Here is a 22,732-nt window from a genome sequence, read left to right on the forward strand (position 1 = left end):
CCAGTGTCATTAGTACAGTGACAGTGCATATTATTTAGCACTGATCACTGTATTAGTGTCACTGGTCCCCAAAAAAGTGCCAAAAGTGTCAGTTAGGTGACCGATTTGTCCGCCGCAATATCGCAGTCCCGCTATAAGTCGCTGATCGCCGCCATTACTAATGAAAAAAAAAAAAAAAAGAAAGGAATATCCCATAGTTTGTAGACGCCATAACTTTTGCGCAAACCAATCAATATACACGTATTGGGATTTTTTTTTTTTTTTAAACAAAAATATGTAGCAAAATACATATTGGCCTAGATTGTTGAAGACATTTTATTTTTTAAATTTTTTTTTTAATTGGATATGTTTTATAGCAGAAAGTAAAAAAAAATGTTTGTTTTTTTTTTTTTTTCCAAAATTCTTGCTCTTTTTAAAATAAAAACCGCAGAGGTGATCAAATACCACCAAAAGAAACTCTATTTGTTGGGGGAAAAAAAAGGACAAAAATTGTATTTGGGTGCAGCATCGCATCACCGGGCAATTGTCAGTTAAAGAAACGCAGTGCTGGCCTAGTCATGAAGGGGGGTAAATCTTCAGGCGGTCAAGTGGTTCAAGTGACCTCTGCAGGGAATAACCCTAAACATGGTATACGGTATTTCTGAACACTGTAGCACATAAGTGTTATTTATTCCCGTATTTATTAATAATAATGAAATAGAGAAGAGGAGGAGCGGGAAAATATTACCAAAGAAAATAGGAAGACTATTGGCGGGCTGCAAGAAACATCTGAGGGGCGTGACTAAGTACAGAATGAAAGAGGTGCCAAAATTTTTGCACATTGCTAAACACGATGGTAGACGCGTGGTCACATGACATCACCCCAGAAACAGGGCGCCATCTTTGCACCTATATTACTACGGCAGGGGTGTGGCTTTGGTAAGACTTATTTGCAGGATGCCATATAATAAGGAGGGTCTTGTTCTGTCCTACCACCATGACAAATGTTATAGATTTTACTTCAGCTGCTTTTGTAAATAAAAAATATACAAATATATAAATTAAAAATAAATACTGTATCTATACAAATATATAAAAATATACAAATATATAAATGGAAGACATTAGGCTCAATTCACAAAGGTAACACCGGCATGAAGATACTCATGATCAAAAAAGTGACAGTTGTTTTCAGCTGAGACCAATGAGATTTGAATATTACAGTCACAAAAAAAGGCTACAATAAAGATCCTTATTCAGGTGTTAAAGCTTTGTGAATTCAGACTGATTCACTTTGTAGAGTGAAATGGAATACATCGGGCTGAGTTTTCCTTCTACAGCTAACACAAGGCACAGATGGTGTGATATCGCCCTCACGCCGGCATTTGGTGGAGTCATCGGTGCGGACGGCGAATCCTTTATAGCAGCTGCAGTTGTAGGAGCCCAGGAAGTTATCACACGTCTGTTCACATCCGCCGCGAGTGAAGTCCGCACATTCATCGACATCTGGGGAGAGGAACATAAAGTGTATATACACCCAAAAAAATGAAAATGTAATATATGGCAGCTTATTAGTCCTTAGATTATTATTATTATTATTTTGATGATGATGATGAAGATTTATCACTATTTCTATTATGATGATGATTATTATTATTATTATTATCATCATTATTTCTATGATGATGATGATGATTATAGTTATTTTTTCTATGATGATGATTATTTCTATCATGATGATGGTTATTATTAATATTACGATGATGATGATTGCTATGATGATGATGATTATTAATAGTAGATTATTATTTCTATTATGATGATGATTATTATAATTATTTCTATGATGATGATTATAGTCATTTTTTCAATGATGATGATGATTATTATTTCTATGATGATTACAATTATTACTAATAGATTATTATTTCTATTATGATGATGATGATTATTATTATTATTAATAATAGATTCTTATTTATATTATGATGATGATAATAATTTTAATTTCTATGATGATTATAGTTATTTTTTCTATGATGATGATGATGATTATTTCTATTATGATGATAGTTATTATTATTATTTCTATTATGATGATGATGATGATGATGATGATTATTATTTCGATGATGATGATTATTATTATTTCTATTATGATGATGATGGTGATGATGATTATTATTTCGATGATGATGATTATTATTATTTCTATTATGATGATGATGATTATTATGATTATTATTTCTATTATAATGATGAATTTTATTTTTACTATACAGGATTTATATAGTGCCAACACTTTGTGCAGCGCTTTACAATCTAAAGGGAGACAGTACAGTTACAATGCAATAAAATCCAATAGGATTAAGAGGGAACCGCTCATAAGAGCTTACAATATAATGATGTGGCTGTTTTTTTGTTTTTTGTTTTTTTTTCTTTTTTTTTCCCCCTTTATTTTTATTTGGTAATCCTGCAAGTAACAGACTTCCTATCCAAAGGTAACAACGCTCACTTACTGTACTGTATCATTGGAGGAGCGATGTCACCCTATTCACACCAGATGCGGTCCAGTGCGTTTTTTTTTTTCTGCATCAAAAACGCAAGGCCAGTGATTATTATTAATTCCAAGGGCTCTAGTTCACAGCAGTGCAGTGCGTTCTAGAACAGTCATCAAAAGTAGAACATGCTGCATTTTTTTCTGCAAGGAACTGTACAGGAAAGCAGCAAAAAAGATCAGAAATGCACTGGAACGCACCAGAAAAAAAAAACAAAAAAAAACAAACAAACAAGGAGAATGAAGAAAAGTGTAAGAAAAAAATGACAAGAGAAAAAAAACAAATCTAAAATGTGTCAAAAATGCACTAGAATGCATTAAAAAAAAGTAAAAAAACACGCATGCAGAAATGCACCTGGAACACATCCAGACTGTATTTCAATCGTGTGAACTGAACTAGGATTACATAACGCCTCCCCTTCCTCCTCTTCTCCATAACACAGAGGGGAAGGGTTCTGTAGTGCACAGAGAGAGCTGAGAATATTGTAACTGATAAGTTAGAAGAGGAAGTCATCAGCTCATTGGATTTCTGGTAGGATCAACAGGTACTAGAAACACAGATGTAACTATTTCCTAATGGCACCCCAAGCGCGGTACGATTTTGCAGTGATTGTCTGCTCTTTACTGTAAGAGCGGCAAGGATGTGGAATTCCCTTCCACAGGCGGTGGTCTCAGCGGGGAGCATTGATAGCTTCAAGAAACTATTAGATAATCACCTGAATGACCACAACATACAGGGATATATAATGTAATACTGACACATAATCACACACATAGGTTGGACTTGATGGACTTGTGTCTTTTTTCAACCTCACCTACTGTGTAACTATGTAACTATATGTCTGCGACAAAATATAACCCTAAATGGTCCTGGCTTAGTGCCAAAATTTGACATGTTGTTTGAGCAGAGGGAGGTCCATTCGAAATGAATGTTGTTGCTCCAAAAACACACCACAAAAATCTTGCAAAAAAAAAAAAAACGTGATGCTGCAGCGTCGCTTCGTGTCTCTCAGGTGTGAATGGGGCCAGACAGTGCCAAAAACAACAGAGTGGGGAAAAGCTAAACCCTCCCCCACCAGTCCTTTGTTCTTTTGTTTTTGCGCCAGTGACCCCCTTTACCCTATTTTCTTGTCCCTGTGCCATGGGGAGAGGAAGTATGGGAAAATGTTCCTGTAGTATGGGTGTAACTTTAGTTATTGAGTTACAGGAAACTTAGTAATAGTTTTAAGGTGATTACTTTATATATATATGTGTGTGTGTATATATGTGTGTATGTATGTGTATGTATATATATATATATATATATATATATATATTTCTATATATGTAAAATGTATGTTTCTGAGCTAACAGATGGTCATTCACAGAGGGTCATTGTATTCTGAACCATTCTCTGTTTAGTCTGTTGTTAGTACCAGATTAAACCAGCTTTTCGCGCCTGATATTTTGCCTTTATAAAGTCAGACAATAGAGCAGGTCAGGGAACTGCACTGAGGACGTAAGAGGTCCCCAGATCTTGGACTGTCGCTTCCAGAACTATCTGAAAACTCAGAAGTTGAGAGGTTCCCTGGATTGAATGCTAAATTTATCCTGTATTGTAACATCTGTAATACATCTTTAATCGAAGCTAAGTAAATCTCTTTTATTACATTCTTTGTTTTGTGTTTTAATCATTGCATTTACTGACCACATATCTAAAAGGGTAAATATATAAATGAATCTATGAATAAATGTAACACAGAATTTAGCCCCTTGTTACATAATGGCGCTGTGAGCAGGATATTTAACCCTTTCAGTGCTGGTTTGAAGTGCAGTGATTAATCCTGGTAATACTGTTGTGAATTGTAATGTTTTTTGACAATTGGGAAACTGTATTATTAGTGTGCACTGTGATGGGAGGTTTGTTGCTAGCTTTGCTTTGGTGACAGTTGGTGGCAGATATGTTTAACTGGATAAAAGAAGCGAAGGGGGGAGACAGTCAAAAGAGCCCCATCTCAGAGTGGTCAGATTCTAGACGCTGGTCTACTCTGGCTCGTGAATTGATCAAGTATCAGGATGCATTTAAAGTGGAAGACCCCCGCCACTGTCTCCTGATTCTTGATTTGTTTCGATATTCAAAATCGGAACAGAAAGCTGCATCTATATTAGGATGGATATTTTTGCAGGCATTGAAACAAAAAGGGGGTAGATGGTCAAATGTTTCCACTCATTGTGTGCTTAGCGAGCCCCCGGCAAGCTTTTGATCTTTTGAGATATAGAACAGATGAGCTGATGACCGCGTTAGGTGGACGAGTGGCCCTTTCGCTGGTGCTCACATAATTGTTCTTTGAGGTTTGAAAACGATGAGCAGAAAACAGGTAGGAAAAGGAAAAATATGACCTGTATTGATGCTTAGATTGTGATTACCGCAGTAATATATGTGTTGAGTTTAAATGTTGAGCTCGTTTGTTGGTTGTTTAGCTAGCTATTGGTGAGGACCTTGTATGATATGTAAAAATGCATTTGGCTACTGATGTTTAAGTGAGTTTTTGTATGTTTGACTGAAAAGATCAGTTAAACATACAGGAATGGCTGCAGCTTTCAGCTTCCCCCCCTACCCGGACAATGGACAATAGTCCAGCATGTTGTGAAAGGAACTGCAGCTGTAGACTGCTTGTATTTGTGAGAGCTTAAGAGAGGGGGACAGAGTTGTTGCAGCTATTCCCCCTCAAACCCCCCCTCCCCGGACAATGGACAATAGTCCAGCATTTTGTGAAAAGAAGAGCTGCAGCTTTAGACTGTATTTGTGAGAGTCTGCCTGAATGAGACGATCCCTAAGAGAGGGGGATAGAGTTTGTTGCAGATATTCCCCCTCAAACCCCCCCCTCTGTAAAAAAGCTTATGCCTATGATAAAACAGGACAGTGCTGAACATCTGAGAAATGTCTAATCATGTTGAAAAAATAACATCCTAGTTGAAATTGTTAGTTTTGTTAAAATCTAGGATTATTTGAAACAAAGAAAGTAAATGGCTGATGTTAACACCCTTTAAAATCCTGAATAGCAGTCATGATTATTATAATTTTATTGGTGAATGTAATAAAGTGTCATGTTCTAGGATACAACACTAATGTTTTTTATTTAAGTTTTTCGTTAATACAGAAGGAACCAGATCTATTCCTAGAAGTTTCGTAGATCTGTATGGTATTGAACAAGAGGTTGCAATAGAAACATCAATATGAGTTTGGTGATGTATAATGTTTGTGCACAAATGTAATGAACACCATATAATGTTCTTGTGAATTATTTCAACCATGGTTAATGACAACTTTGAATGGACGTCCTTTAATGAAAATCCACGTGGTGATAATTAATTAAGTAATATGAGCTCAATTAATAAGGGTAATAAAAGTGCACTCATGAATAACAGAAATAATGGCCATATGTTTTGTTGTTTGTGGAAAGTGTTGGTTAAATGTGTTTGTTGCTAACTATTTGTTACTTCCTAGGAAGGAACGGTAAAAATATCACACTAAATACCTTTTATTTTGTTTAGTTCCTAGACAATATTAAACAGCATCAACCCACCTGTCTGATATGGTTTGATGTCCAAGAACTAAAGATGAAGATCACAGTCAAACTAAATCATTTATGTTGTATTTGTTGTTATTTTTATGCAATATCAAATGTACTGAAAGTTTTCATTGGAACTGATTGTAAACCAGAGCAGCTAATACTCTCGATGCTGCATAATAGATTTATAAGGGTTTCCTCTGATTGAGTTGAATATAAAATGATATAGAACAAATAATGTTTGAATATTGACAGCAAGATTGTTTTGATATCTGGAATTATATAATACTTGAAATGGTTTGAAGGGTGTAAGAATACCCAAACATTTACATATTGTTATTTTCTGCGTATATGTAAGCTAAATTATGGCGGCATCTACTTCTGTATATTCTGCCATAATTATTTTGGTACCAGAAGTGGGGTGTGCCTGGGGTTTTACATATAAAGTACATTTTTCTGCATGATTGACAGTTTAAATTTAAAAATATCATTTTATTTTTCAAGAAAAAAAGTACTTATGTCTACTTATAACTGTACATTTAGGTTAATATTATTGCACTGAACACAATTTTTAAGTCTATCAACATGAGGTGTTCTAGTGTTATATATATGGTCAGTTATATCTGACACTCAGTGATTCTTTGACCACCCTGTTCTATACACCTGGTTGAGTTTTCATAAAATTTTCTTGGTAAAGGAAAAAGAGTTATAAAATAGGTTCTTAGGTTTTGTTTTCCTCAATTCTCCTTGATTGCTTGGGGTGGGACTGGCATGTAGAATACAGTGACACATCAGTGTAGACAAAAGAGCCGGTTAGCCTGCCAGAATGTCTTTAGAGTGTGGAAGGAGATCAAAGTGCATAGAGGAAACACACATGAACTAGTTTAAAGTTGGGCCTATAATTTGAGACAGAGTAGTGTATAGTTCAGGTGGGGGATGAGTAATATACCTGTAATAATATTTCACCTTTAATGTAGACAGCTGAGTTTTTCAGTGTTAAGACAGGTCACTAATGATTATCGATTTGCCTGTTCAGAAATCTATAATGGGCTATATGGGCATTGTTGTTAATTAAGGAATGTTGGACTGACATATTTGGTAACACACCTGTCAGGATGTCAACTAGGAGCATATTGGAGAAAGGAGACAAACACTTTTGACAGCAGCAACGGTCTATAAAGTCTTTACCAATGATCAGCAGCTGAACTGTTGGTGCAAGTTCCACCTGTTCTGAGGGTCGAGTACCTGAACTGTTCCATCCGCTATCATGGTTAAGTACCTGAATCTGATGGTGAAGTATTTGAACTGTTCCATCCGCTATCATGGTTAAGTACCTGAATCTGATGGTGAAGTACTTGAACTGTTTTATCTGCTCTGATGGTCATGTGCCTGAACTGTCTGTAGAAGTTCCAGCTACTATGTGGTTATGTGCCTGCATGTTTGTGACTTGTGAGCTGCAATAGTCCGAAGGATATGGACTTTGTATTCTACAGTTCTTTCAGTTCTACAGTGTTTCAAGTGCCATGCTGCAGCTGCGATCTGGTAACCGGATGTCTAAGACTCTGCTGTCCATCACCAGATATGGAGGACTTTGACAAGTATCTATGCGTTTAAACTCTTGGAAAGGGAACTTTGATGCTCATGCCTGTACTTTCAAAAGGAAGTTTGGTGTTATTCTGTTAGTCCAACATATAGTTGTTTTTATAAGCCTGGACATTTTTATATTTTTCAGCCCTAACATAGCAGAATGAGATTTCTTGGACAGGTAAATCAGACAGAGAAAGTGGGTCAAGAGATAGAACTTTAGATAAATAAGACGATAAATAAGACGAGGTGTGAAAGGATATAAAACTGTTATACATTGATTTACATGTGGAAAATACCCAAGGGGTGGGATATATGGGACCATATTTAATAATGAGGAGTGTTTCGCATACATACTTATAATACTGGAAATGTGAAGGATGAAATTAATGAAGTCAGAAATGTTTATATTGGAGTACAAGCGAAAGGACTACCTTAAGTAGAACATCTTGATATATCTATAAGTAATCCTGAGTATGATAAACTAAACTAAGAATCTTGTAAGTCAAGGGGTGGAATGTAGTATGGGTGTAACTTTAGTTATTGAGTTACAGGAAACTTAGTAATAGTTTTAAGGTGATTACTTTATATATATATGTGTGTGTGTATATATGTGTGTATGTATGTGTATGTATATATATATATATATATATATATATATATATATTTCTATATATGTAAAATGTATGTTTCTGAGCTAACAGATGGTCATTCACAGAGGGTCATTGTATTCTGAACCATTCTCTGTTTAGTCTGTTGTTAGTACCAGATTAAACCAGCTTTTCGCGCCTGATATTTTGCCTTTATAAAGTCAGACAATAGAGCAGGTCAGGGAACTGCACTGAGGACGTAAGAGGTCCCCAGATCTTGGACTGTCGCTTCCAGAACTATCTGAAAACTCAGAAGTTGAGAGGTTCCCTGGATTGAATGCTAAATTTATCCTGTATTGTAACATCTGTAATACATCTTTAATCGAAGCTAAGTAAATCTCTTTTATTACATTCTTTGTTTTGTGTTTTAATCATTGCATTTACTGACCACATATCTAAAAGGGTAAATATATAAATGAATCTATGAATAAATGTAACACAGAATTTAGCCCCTTGTTACAGTTCCAATGGGGGAAACGGTCAGCAATATAAACATGACAGAAACTCTAACCCTTCCCTACTCCATCTGTTCTGTTTTTAAACGCCGCTTAATGCATTGACATACCTCCTTAGACCCAGTCTTTCTGGCACCATCCACAGGCAGCTTAACTCTTCGATAAGACACTGAATTCAATCCAGCGCAATTTTATTTCAGATAATTGCAGTGCAGAGGATGTTTTTCAGACTTTTTTTTTAAGTGTAAGAAGACAATAACTTTTCTAAGCCCTGTCTCTCTGAGAAAAGCTAACACTGACTGGGGGAGCATGGAAGAAACAGGGAGGGTCTACTGTAGCAAGGACTGAACACAATCACATTGGTAAACATTTTGTAGTGGCCCAAAACTGCCACTAGATGATACAGAACAACATAAACCGAATGCAGTTCAATACAACACATAAAACATACATATAAATGGGATAAAAAACTAAAACTAAAAAAGTTGGGTCTTAATAATGCAGACAGTTCTTTATATACATTTTGTTTCTGGTACATGTCATGCCTGATGTGAAGGATGTAACCTCTTACCATCACAGGTCCTCCTGTTACTACTTAGTACCCAGCCGGCCCGGCAGCTGCACTCTATGCCGTCCTCCTGCCGCTCGACGCACGTGTGCTCACACCCGCCATTTTGCAGGTCACATGACGTGATGTCTGCCAGATAGCATAGAGGAAAGATTTGTTATTTGTAAGGCTATTGGTGGAGAATATAAAACAAAAGGTAGCTGCTAGTTTTACATTTTCTATTGCACATCCTTTATATATTCCATTTTTTGATTCTCAGATAACTTCTTTTGGATCAACATGGGGGTTCAGGGTTCTGAGGATGTGGGTTCTAATTGTATTTTTGGATTTTGGTTGAACTCAATAGACATGTGTCTTTTTTCAACCTATGTAACTTTCTAAATCCAAAAATGTCAAACGCTGAACTTTAAAGATCAAGAACTACTGTATATACTCGAGTATAAGCCGACCCGAATATAAGCCGAGGCACCTAATTTTACCACAAAAAAATTGGGAAAACGTATTGACTCGAGCATAAGCCTAGGGTGAGAAATGCGCAGCTACTGTAAATGGAAAAGTGGGTCAACAATGCCCATTTGCAGCCTCACTGTGCCCATTTGTATGCCTCACTGTGCCCATTTGTATGCCTCACTGTGCCCATTTGCAGCCATAGGTCCCCCGAACTTCAAACTCTGTAGTTAAGGGTTCCTAGATGCCCCCTTGGGGTCTCTGGACCCAAAGAGTCCCGAAATGACATTGCTGCAGATGGACACAGTTGACCAAATATTAGTGTGCAAACCCAGTGGAACGAGCACTGCAACATATCCAAAGCTGGGGTTCCTAGCACCAAGTGGCCCTGAGATACGGGGCCCCAAAGTCGGTTCGGAAAATGTCAAGCACTTTTCTGCAGCAGAGAATGACATTTTCCGAACCGACTTTGGGGCCCCATATCTCGGGGCCACTTGGTGTTAGGAACTCAACCAAGTGGTTTCGAGATACAGGGCCCCAAAGTCGGTTCGGAAAATGTCATTCTTTGCACCAGAAAAGTGCTTGACTCGAAGTCAAGGGGGGCACTTTCAGCACAAAAAAATGTGTTGAAAAACTCCGCTTATACTCGAGTATATACGGTATTTACTGACACAAGTCCTGTGCACCAAAACTAACCCCTCAATCTCCTTGTCTGCTGTAGTATTTACGGTACTAAAGAAGGTCCTGAGGACATTGTGTCTATTCTGACGTATATTATATGATCCTAAAATTAGCATTTACTTAAATAGATCCTGAGGTTCTTGTCTCTGTTGTAGTACTTACTGATAAAGATCCCAATGTCCATCTCAAGGTCCTTGTGTTGCCTCTAGGACTTTCCAATACAGATCCTGAGGTTTTTGTGTCTGTTAAAGGCTCTACTGATATAGATCCTGAGGTCCTTGTCCCAGATCTATGACTTACTGATATAGATCCTGAAGTCCTTGTCTCTGCTCTAGTACTTACTGATACAGATCCCAATGTCCAACTCAAGGTCCTTGTGTTGGCTCCGGGACTTTCCAGTACAGATCCTGAGTTTTTAGTCTCTGTTATAGGTTCTACTGATATAGATCCTGAGGTCCTTGTCCCAGATCTAGGACTTATGCTGCGTACACACAACTGGACTTTACGGCAGACATTGTACGGCGGACTTTTCGACGGACTTTCCGAATGAACGGACTTGCTTACACACGATCAACCAAAGTCCGACGGATTCAACCAAAGTACGACCGGACTAAAACAAGGAAGTTTATAGCCAGTAGCCAATAGTTGCCCTAGCGTCGTTTTTTTGTCCGTCGGACTAGCATACAGACGAGCGGACTTTTCGACCGGACTTGAGTTCGTCAAAAAGATTTGAAACATGTTTAATTTCTAGGTCCGTTGAACTTTTAGGGAAAAAAAGTCTTCTGGAGCCCACACACGATCGAATTGTCCGACGGACTCCGGTCCGCAGGACCAGGTATGCCGTAAAGTCCGGTCTTGTGTACGCGGTATTACTGATATAGATCCTGAGGTCCTTGTCTCTGCTCTAGCACTCACTGGTACAGATCCCAAAGGTCCATCTCAAGGTCCTTGGTCCTTGGGTTGGCTCTAGGAATAATTACTGATACTGTAGATCCTAAAGTCCTTGTCTCCGCTCTAGCACTTACGGATACAGTTTCCAAGGTCCATTGCAAGGTTCTTTTGCTGGCTCTAGGACTTTCCAAAATAGATTCCATGTTTTTTGTGTCTGTTATAGGTCTTATTGATATAGATCATGAGGTCCTTGCCTCTGGTCTAGCGCTTACTGGTACAGATCCCAATGTCCATCTCAAGGTCCTTATGTTGGCTCTAGTACTTTCCAATACAGATCCTGAGGTTTTTGTCTCTGGTATAGGTTCTACTGATATATATCCTGAGGTCCTTGTCCAAGATCTAGGACTTACTGATATAGATCCTGAGGTCCTTGTCTCTGCTTTAGCACTTACTGGTACAGATCCTGAGGTCCTTGTCCCTGTTTTAGAACTTAATGATATAGAACCTGAGGTCCTTGTCCCAGGTCTAGGATTTACGAAAATAGATCCTGAGGCCCTTGTCTCTGTTGTAGTACTTACTGATACAGATCCCAAGATCCATCTCAAGGTCCTTGTGTTGGCTCTAGGACTAATTACTGATATAGATCCTGAGGTCCTCGCCTCTGCTTTAGAACTTACAGATACAGTTACCAAAGTCCATTGCAAGGTCCTTATGTTGGCTCTCACACTTTCCAAAATAGAGCCCAAGGTTTTTGTGTCTGTTATAGGTCCTACTGATATAGATCAGAGCGGCACAGTGGTGCAGTGGGTGGCACTCTCGTCTAGCAGTAACAAGGGTCACTTTGCATGTTCTTCCTGTGCCTGTGTGGGTTTCCTCTGGGTACTCCGGTTTCCTCCCACACTCCAAAGACATGCTGGTAGGTTAATTGGCTTCTGTCCAAAATTGGCCCTAGTATATGAATGTGAGTTGGTGACCTTGGATTGTGGGCTCCTTGAGGGTGAGGACCGATGTGAGTGTGCTATGTATGTGTGGAGCGCTGCATTAATTGACAGCGCCATTTGGGTACCTTAAATAAATAGTGATAATTGTACAAAAAGCACCCACACTCACTCAGGTTGAACTGGATGGACTGGTGTCTTTATTCAACTTTACTAACTATGTAACTATGTATCCTGAGATCCTGGCCTCTGCAATAGGACTTAATGATATAGATTCTGAGGTCCTTGTCCAGGTCTAAGATTTACTAAAATAGATTCTGAGGAGCTTTTCTCCTTATCCCTAGCTCTTACTGATCAAAATTCCAAGGTTCTTGTTTTTGTTATAGGACATATTAATGTATGTCCTGAGGTCCTTGTCTCTGGTCTAGGACTTACTGATATAGATCCTGAGGTTTCTTGTCTCTTGTCTTACCAATATAGGTCATGAGGTACTTGCCTTTGCTTTAGCACTTACTGATACAGAGCCCAAAGTTCATGTGTCTGTTCTAGGTCTTACTGGTATGGGGTGATATGAATATTTGGGACAGGCCATGTGCTCTCTTCCCCTGGGCTGAAGCCTAGGGAGGTGTTGCTGGATGGAGTTCTGTTTTTGCCTGTTAGGCCCAATAGCCTGTTTTCGGGCCTAACGTGTGCTGAAGTGGTCCTGAAGCTGTCCTGCCTGGTCTGGAGGAAGCTGTGATAAGAGACCCAGGGGAGGCCCCTTGCTGGAGAAAACCAGGAAGAAGGCTGGTCTCTCAGAAGGGCCTGGTGACTCACTTGGAGGACACACTAAAATTTGGGAAGGAGCTTACAGTGTTGCCGAGTCGGCTTAAAGGTTCTGACTCTGCGAAGCTGGACATTGATCTGGATCTGGTCTGTAAGTGATCTGCTACAGTATCTGGGACCCCTAACCCTCACCACCTTAACCGTTCTGCAATAAAACTTTTAAAATGAGGAAAGTGACTGGTACCCAATAACCATTTCTTGGTCTGCCCATTGGACTCAGCCCTGGGGTGAAGTGCTGGCCCACCCCTGTATCTGGAGGTGCTATCCTGCCAGAGGGGTGCTATACCAGATTGAAATACTCACTGATGCAGGTCTTCAGGTCTTTGGCCAAGGCCTGGTGAAGAGGGCAGAGACACTGGAATGCTCCTTCTGTGTTGTTGCAGTTGTGTGAACAGCCCCCGTTATCGATCTTACACTCATCAATGTCTGTGAAAAACAAAGTCACACAGTCAATATCAAACACTGATTGGCCATGAGATCAATAAATGGTAAATACAGGGCCCAATTCTTTACCTGCACACTGACGGAGGTCCACATGGAGCTGAAAGCCTATCCGACACGCACATTCATATGAGCCGTCTGTGTTCCTGCAGATCTGCTGACAGCCGCCATTTTCACTCTGACATTCATCAATATCTGACAAAAAAAAACAAGATTCAATCACAGAGTAGCACAGCCACGTACAAACTGTGTTTTATAAAAACTGGTGATATCATTAAGGGTTCTAGTTACAACAATATTCACTGTAGAAATGTCTCAAGCTTTTGCATAACCAACACGAATAATCGCCATATTGTGCCTAATATGTTTCTTTCCTGTAATTATCACCTCCATCTAGTGGCCATAGTGCAGTACTTTCCTGATTTGTGTATGTAGGGAATATACCACATTATGGCCACTAGATGGCCATAATTGTATTGCATTGGTTTGTAAAATAGAGGAGGCAGAGATATTTCCATTAGTTTTCCTCCACACAGCTTCAACACAAAACTCCACAAAGTGCCGATCATTAGTTTCCACCATGATCTTCTCATACCTGTACAGTTCCTGCCATTTTCCTCCAGCTGGTACCCCGGGGGACACTGGCACTGGAAACTTCCAGCCTGGTTCACACACAGATGCTCACAGTCACCGTTACTTAGAGAGCACTCGTCAATATCTGAAATATTAGAAATAGAAGGAATGAGTAGTTGGCAAAGATGGAGAGTAGAAGCTGAGCAAGAAAGAAGGATAGTTGTGGGATGGATAGAAGATGATGAGTGAGGAGAGGTGAGGTGTGGATAGAACATGATGAGTGAGGACAGGTGAGATGCAGATAAAAAATGATGAGTGAGGACAGGTGAGATGCAGATAAAAAATGATGAGTGAGGACAGGTGAGGTGTGGGATGGACAAAGGATGATAAGTGAGGAAAGGTAAGGTGTGGATAGAGGATAATGAGTGAGGACAGGTGAGATGCAGATAGAGGTTAATGGGTGAGGACAAATGGGGTTTAGGATGGATAGAGGATGATGAATGAGGACAGGTGAGGTGTGGATAGAGGATGATGAGTGAGGACAGATGAGGTGTGGATAGAGGATGATGAGTGAGGACATGTGAGGTGTGGAAAAAGGTTAATGGGTGAGGACAGATGGGGTGTAGGATAGATAGAGGATGATGAATGAGGACAGGTGAGGTGTGCATAGAGGATGATGAGTGAGGACATATAAGGAGTAGAATAGATAGTGGAGAACATATGAGAACAGGTAAGGTGTATGGTAACTAGAGAATGATGCATAAAGACTGGTGAGGTGTAGGAAAGATAGAGGAAAAGACAAGTGAGGTGTAGGATAGATACAGTGGACAGAAGATGATGAGTGAGGACAGGTGAGGTGTGAATAGACAGAAGATGATGAGTGAGGGCAGGTGAGGTGTGAATAGACAGAAGATGATAAGTGAGGACAGGTGAAGTTTGGATAGAAAGAGGATGAGGAGTGAGGACAGGTGAGGTTTGAATAGATAGAAGATGATGAGTGAGGACAGGTGAGGTTTGGATAGAAAGAGGATGATGAGTGAGGACAGCTGAGGTGTAGGACAGACAAAGGATAATGAGTGAAGGCAAATGAGGTGCAGTATGGACACGTGAGGAGTAGGGTAGATAAAGGATGATGGGTGAAGACAGGTCAGGAGTAAGAGAGAGGATAATAAGTGAGGACAAGTGATGTGTAGAATAAGTAGTAGAGGATGATGAGTGGGGACAGGTGATGTCTAAGGTAAGTAGAGGATGATGAGTGAGGACAGGTGATGTCTAAGGTAAGTAGAGGATGATGAGTGAGGACAGGTGAAGTCTAAGGTAAGTAGAGGATGATGAGTGAGGACAGGTGAGGTCTAAGGTAAGTAGAGGGTGACGAGTGAGGACAGGTGAAGTCTAAGGTAAGTAGAGGATGACGAGTGAGGACAGGTGAAGTCTAAGGTAAGTAGAGGATGATGAGTGAGGACAGGTGAGGTCTAAGGTAAGTAGAAGATGATGAGTGAGGACAGGTAAAGTCTAAGGTAAGTAGAGGATGATGAGTGAGGACAGGTGAGGTCTAAGGTAAGTAGAGGATGATGAGTGAGGACAGGTAAAGTCTAAGGTAAGTAGAGGATGATGAGTGAGGACAGGTGAGGTCTAAGGTAAGTAGAGGATGATGAGTAAGGTCAGGTAAGTTCTAAAGTAAGTAGAGGATGATGAGTGAGGACAGGTGAGGTATAAGGTAAGTAGAGAATGATGAGTGAGGTCAGGTGAGGTCTAAGGTAAGTAGAGGATGATGAGTGAGGACAGGTGAGGTCTAAGGTAAGTAGAGGATGATGAGTAAGGTCAGGTAAGGTCTAAAGTAAGTAGAGGATGATGAGTGAGGACAGGTGAGGTATAAGGTAAGTAGAGAATGATGAGTGAGGTCAGGTGAGGTCTAAGGTAAGTAGAGGATGATGAGTGAGGACAGGTGAGGTCTAAGGTAAGTAGAGGATGATGAGTGAGGACAGGTAAGGTCTAAGGTAAGTAGAGGATGATGAGTGAGGACAGGTGATGTCTAAGGTAAGTAGAGGATGATGAGTGAGGACAGGTGAAGTCTAAGGTAAGTAGAGGATGATGAGTGAGGTCAGGTGAGGTCTAAGGTAAGTAGAGGATGATGAGTGAGGACAGGTGAGGTCTAAGGTAAGTAGAGGATGATGAGTGAGGACAGGTGATGTCTAAGGTAAGTAGAGGATGATGAGTGAGGACAGGTGATGTCTAAGGTAAGTAGAGGATGATGAGTGAGGACAGGTGATGTCTAAGGTAAGTAGAGGATGATGAGTGAGGACAGGTGATGTCTAAGGTAAGTAGAGGATGATGAGTGAGGACAGGTGATGTCTAAGGTAAGTAGAGGATGATGAGTGAGGACAGGTGATGTCTAAGGTAAGTAGAGGATGATGAGTGAGGACAGGTGATGTCTAAGGTAAGTAGAGGATGATGAGTGAGGACAGGTGATGTCTAAGGTAAGTAGAGGATGATGAGTGAGGACAGGTGAGGTGCAGGATGTATAAATTATAATAAATCAGTACAGGAGGGACAGGTATTATATTCTCACCAAAGCAGGTGTGACCATCTCCATTGAACCCCTGATAACATTGGCAGAAATAAGATCCGATCACATTTCCACACCGAGCGTTCGTGTCACAGGTATTTTTACCAGAAGAACACTCGTTCTCATCTGTTTTAAAATAAAGGCATTAGAACTATAGTATAATATTATCCACACAGCTACCTCATCACGACTATGATCCCCTCACCTTCACAGAAAGTCCCATTTCCACGAAACCCTGCAGGACAACCGCAGCGATAACTCCCAACCGTGTTTTCACAGACGCCAATCCCCGAACATATGGATGGATTGTCAGCACACTCGTCTATATCTGTAAGTGAGCAACAGGTGGACAGTGTTACATATGAACCCGCTGCTAAGAATTGATCATTTTCTTCCACAATTTTTACTGCTCCAGATGATGCAATTATAAATACAGTAATACCTCAGATTGCGAGTAACGCGGTTTACGAGGGTTTCGCAATACGAGGTATTGTTTTTTATAAATACCAACTCAGTTTGCAAGTGTTGTCTCACAAGACGAGCAGGATACAAGCCTCTGGGGTGTGCAGTACCGCATTTGGCCAGAGGTGCGGGGGCGCCGGTGACACTCGGAGACACACTCAGAGACACTCGGAAACACGCCTCTCTGAGTGTCTCTGAGTGCATCCGAGTGGCTCCGAGCTCTCTGAGTGTTTCCAAGTGCATTCGAGCGGCTCCAAGCTTTCTGAGTGTCTCCGGAACCCCCCACCTCTGGCCACATGCGGTACTGCATACAATAGCAGTCACTGTGGAACAAATTATCTGAGTTTCAATTGATTCCTATGGGGAAACTCACTTTGATATACGAGTGCTTTGGATTACAAGCATTCTTTTGGAACTAATTATGGTCGTAATCCAAGGTACCACTGTATTTGAGTTCAATACTGTGCCTTCTCTGCAAACAATTTGGAGCTCAGCATCAATGCCAGGGCAAGGTCATCAAGTACTGGGTGAAGCTGGCAGACCCTACCCCCCAGTCACTCCTGTCAGTGAGGCAGCTGGAGAATGAAGGAGCTGTAGTTCCCAGTGTACACCTCTCCACATGTCAACACTGCATCCGAGGCACGTGTCCCTTCTGCCCACCCCCCTTGTCCTGGAACTGCTCACCATTCTTCCACCTTCTATAGAAGAAGATAACAGGTTCGGATTCTATGGAAGGATGTCCAGTATTTCCAGGAGGTCCCTTGGACAAATGTATAGCACATTATTTAACACTATGCTGGAGGGGGAGGTGGTGGTCACTCACCGACACAAGAGAGTCCCAGTTCCCGAAATCCAGCATGGCAGCTGCAACGATAACTGCCCTCAGTGTTCACACACAGGTTGCCCAATTCCCGCCGGCATTTCTCCTCAAACGTGCACTCGTCAACATCTGTCCATATCACAACACATATTACAATTAGTCAGTCCCATTCCTAAACCACAAACCAAATAATTAGCCAGCCAATCATAATGAACAGTGAGATAATGGCCTAGTGTGATAGCAACCAACATGCCAAGACTTATCCTCATTGAATTCTGTATAAAGCACAGCTGAAAAGTAATCATACTAAAGATGGAAACAGGAGACTAGAGCTCCACCTGCTGGCTGAAGAGAAATATAATATTAATATGCAATATGATACTTATACTTATACCTAACTAATATATATATATATATATATATATATATATATATATATATATATACATTTTTTTTTTAAGGGAAACTATAATGGTTTTGGGTCAATGTTGTTTTAGTTTTTCAATTTTAGTTCTAAAGTTTTAACCCCTTCCCACCCAACCCTGGCGTGCCTTTAACCACCTAAGGACCGGAAGGATGTGCCCCCTTAATGACCAGGCCCTTTTTTGCGATACGGCACTGTGATGCTTTAACTGACAATTGCGCGGTCGCGCGACGCTGTACCCAAACAAAATTGACGTCCTTTTTTTTCCACAAATAGAGCTTTCTTTTGGTGGTATTTGATAACCTCTGCGTTTTTTTTTTTTTTTTGCGCTATAAACAAAAAGGAGTGACAACTTTGAAAAAAAAAAAAAAAAACAATATTTTTTACTTTTTGCTATAATAAGTATCCAAAAAGAAAAAAAATTCTTCATCAGTTTAGGCCAAAATATATTCTTCTACATATTTTTGGTAAAAAAAAAAAATCGCTATTGATTGTTTCGCGCAACAGTTAAAGCATCTACAATATAGGGAATAGATTTATATCATTTTTATTATTATTATTATTTTTTTTTCTATAATATTAATCCCAAAAAAACGAATTTCTTCATCAGTTTGGGCCAATATGTATTCTTCTTCATATTTTTTGGTTAAAAGAAAATCTCAATAATTCACAGTGCTTCACTTTTTCCACATTTTGTTATATTACAGCCTTATTCCAAAATGGAATAAATTCATTATTTTCCTCAAAATTCTACAAACAATACCCCATAATGACAACGTGAAAGAAGTTTTTTGAAATCTTTGAAAATGTATTAAAAATGAAAAAGGAAAAAAAATCCCATGTACATAAGTAGTCACAGCCTTTGCCATGACACCCAAAATTGAGCTCAGGTACATCCTGTTTCCACTGATCATCCTTGAGATGTTTCTACAACTTGATTGGAGTCCACCTGTGCTAAATTCAGTTGATTGGACATGGTTTGGAAAGGCACACACCTGTCTATATAAAGGTCCCACAGTTAACAGTGCATGTCAGAGCACAAACCAAGCCATGAAGTTCAAGGAATTGTTTGTAGACCTCCAAGACTGGATTGTATGGAGGCACAGATCTGGGGAAGGGTACAGAAAAATCTCTGCAGCATTGAAGGTCACAGTGAGCACAGTGGTCTTCCTCATCTGTAAATGGAAGAAGTTTGGAACCACCAGGACTCTTCCTAGAGCGGGCCGCCCAGCCAAATTGTTGGGAGAGAAAGGCCTTAGTCAGGGAGGTGACCAAGAACCCGATGGTCACTCTGACAGAGCTCCAGCGGTTCCCCGTGGAGAGAGGAGAACCTTCCAGAAGAACAACCATCTCTGCCCCACTCCACCAATCAGGCCTGTATAGTAGAGCGGCCAGACGGAAGTCACTCCTCACTAAAAGGCACATGACAAACTCTTCAAGAGTTTGTCAAAAGGACCCTGAAGGACTCTCAGACCATGAGAAACAAAACACTCTGGTCTGATGAAACAAAGATTTAGCTCTATGGCCTGAATGGCAAGCGTCATGTCTGGAGAAAACCAGGCACCGCTCATCACCTGGCCAATACCATTCCTAATGTGAAGCATGGTGGTGGCAGCATCAAGCTGTGGGGATGTTTTTCAGCGACAGCAACTGGGAGACTAGTCAGGATTGAGGGAAAGATGAATGTACAGCAATGTACAGAGACATTGATGAAAAACTGCTCCAGCGCTCTGGACCTCAGACTGGGGAGAAGGTTCATCTTCCAACAGGACAACGACCCTAAGCACACAGCCAAGATAACAAAGGAGTGGCTACGGGACAACTCTGTGAATGTCTCTTGATTGGCCCAGCCAGAGCCCAGACTTGAACCCGATTGAACATCTCTGGAGAGATCTGAAAATGGCTGTGCACCGACACTCCCCATCCAACCTGATGGAGCTTGAAAGGTCCTGCAAAGAAGAATGGGGGAAACTGCCAAAAAATAGGTGTGCCAAGCTTGTAGCATCATACTCAAAAAAGACTCGAGGCTGTAATTGGTGCCAAAGGGGTTTCACCAAAGTATTGAGCAAAGGCTGTGAATACTTATGTACATGGGATTTTTTTCCTTTTTTATTTTTAATAAATTTGCAAAGATTTTCAACAATTTTTTTTCACGTTGTCATTATGGGGTATTGTTTGTAGAATTTTGAGGAAAATAATGAATTTAATCCATTTTGGAATAAGGCTGTAACATAACAAAATGTGGAAAAAGTGAAGCGATGTGAATACTTTCTGGATGCACTGTAGAAGCTTCTGCCATATAGTCACCAATTCCTCTTGGTACTTACCGACACATCTTTTACCGCCCAGAGAGAAAACAAAGCCACCATCGCAGGAGCAGGTGAAGGAACCAATGGTGTTGTGGCAGGCGGAGTGAGGAGGACAGGCCTGCAGACCCGTCACCTCTGCCAGCTGGCACTCATTCACATCTGATGGAAGAAGGACACAATGAGGCACTTCTATCTATTACATCCCAACACAGAGCTTGTATGAGATTACAGGCTGTATTATCACCCAGGGTGCTGTCATTGTGCTGCCCCTTTATAACTGCAGATCTCTCTCCCGGCACAATAACCTGCTCAAAAAACAACATAAATAATATTTTCTTCAAGAAACCTTCCTGGAGACCTCTGTATAAAGAGATACAGGGGCTCCCAACACTGTTGGTTACATTTAATTGCCAATTCCCTATAGCATTCTCATAAATGTTGCATTGAACAAAGATATATGTATTTCCTATACTTTTCAGCTCCATCTAGTGGCCATAATATGGTATTTTTTAGGGCTGCAGAAATTAACGATTAATTCCTCGATTTTTTTGATCAATCAAAATTTCTTTGATCGGTAGGCTGCCTGCCCTGGGGCCACTTTGGGCCAAGCTGTGGCTGCAGCGCAGCGCTCTGCTCCCTCCTCCTCCTCCACTATATGTCATACACAGTCTGCGGGCGTCTCCCGCTGTGTGTCTCCGAGCTGAGTGTGAAAACTTTGGCCGCGCTGTGAGAAAAGTCCCGCCCTCTGTCTATCACACGAGCTGATCTAGGAGGAGGGCGGGACTTTTCTCACAGCGCGGCTAAAGTTTTCACACTCAGCTCCGAGACACACAGCGGGAGATGCCCGCAGACTGTGTAATCCAGGCACTGACTACAGTGAGGCTGCGATTATGGGCACAGTGAGACTGCATTATGGGCATAGTGAGACTGCATTATGGGCATGTTGAAACTGCATTATGGGCACGGTGAGGCTGCCATTATAGGCATGGTGAGACTGCGATTATGGGCACAGGGAGACAGCATTATGGGGACCGTGAGACTGCATTATGGGCACGGTGAGGCTGCGATTATGGGCACTGTGAGGCTGCGATTATGGGGATGGTGAGACAGCATTATGGGCACGGTGAGGCCACGATTATGGGCACGGTGAGGCTGCGATTATGGGCGCGGTGAGACTGCATTATGGGAATGGTGAGGCTGCAATTATGGGCACAGTAAGTCTGAGATTATGAGCACAGTGAGACAGCATTGTGGGCATGGTGAGGCTGCGATTATAGGCACGGGGAGGCTGCGATTATGGACACGATGAGACAGCATTATGGGCACGGTGAGGCTGCAATTATGGGCACAGTGAGACAGCATTATGGGCACGGTGAGACAGCATTATGGGCACGGTGAGGCTGCGATTATAGGCACGGCGAGGCTGCGATTATGGGCACAGTGAGACTGCATTATGGGCACGGTAAGGCTGTGATTATGGGCATGGTAAGGCTGCAATTATGGGCACAGTGAGGCTGCGATTATGGGCACGGTGAGGCTGAGTTTATGACGTGTGACGTCCTAGCCATGCCCCGCTATGTCTGGCTTTGGCCGTTGCCATAACAACGGTGCTAAATCAGCTAAAAGTTGTTGGATCTTTATGTGCGTTATAATTCATCGAAATTAGTCGATTAAAAAAAAAATCGATTAGTTGAACACGAAAATTTTAATCAGTAACAGCCCTAGTATTTTTTAAGACTGCCCATGGTAAAAGATCATTTGGCCAGAAGAGAAAAATGCCAAAAGAACATTCATATCTGCCCAATTCGCACACAATGTGCAAAATCATTGGACAAATGGCTGCCACAAGAATCTGCCGCCGGGACCACTTTTATCAGATGCCGAATCGCCCACTGTGTAAAAAAATACTGGGGATATGGCAGCTAGCTGCTGCCATAACAACAGTATATAACGTCAAAGTAATGACATATACATACATTGGGCAGTCCGGAAGAGGTTAAAAAACAAAACA

At 40.9% G+C, this 22,732-nt stretch overlaps 1 protein-coding gene across 2 annotated transcripts in view; it reads right to left on the reverse strand.

Moving 5' to 3' along the window:
• Window positions 1–22,732, reverse strand: part of LOC141145771 (uncharacterized) — a 58,532-nt gene that overhangs the window by 30,512 nt on the left and 5,288 nt on the right. For both annotated transcript variants that reach the window (XM_073632650.1, XM_073632649.1), the window contains exons 4-12: window positions 20,740–20,880; window positions 17,992–18,117; window positions 16,912–17,034; window positions 16,710–16,832; window positions 14,163–14,285; window positions 13,640–13,762; window positions 13,430–13,552; window positions 9,348–9,473; window positions 1,357–1,485 (exon numbers count right to left, since the gene is read on the reverse strand). In XM_073632650.1, the coding sequence (XP_073488751.1) occupies window positions 1,357–1,485; window positions 9,348–9,473; window positions 13,430–13,552; window positions 13,640–13,762; window positions 14,163–14,285; window positions 16,710–16,832; window positions 16,912–17,034; window positions 17,992–18,117; window positions 20,740–20,880 (1,137 nt within the window). The remainder of the gene's footprint in view (window positions 1–1,356; window positions 1,486–9,347; window positions 9,474–13,429; window positions 13,553–13,639; window positions 13,763–14,162; window positions 14,286–16,709; window positions 16,833–16,911; window positions 17,035–17,991; window positions 18,118–20,739; window positions 20,881–22,732) is intronic.

The sequence above is a fragment of the Aquarana catesbeiana genome, linkage group LG05 (assembly GCF_042186555.1).
Source record: "Aquarana catesbeiana isolate 2022-GZ linkage group LG05, ASM4218655v1, whole genome shotgun sequence".
NCBI lineage: Eukaryota > Metazoa > Chordata > Amphibia > Anura > Ranidae > Aquarana > Aquarana catesbeiana.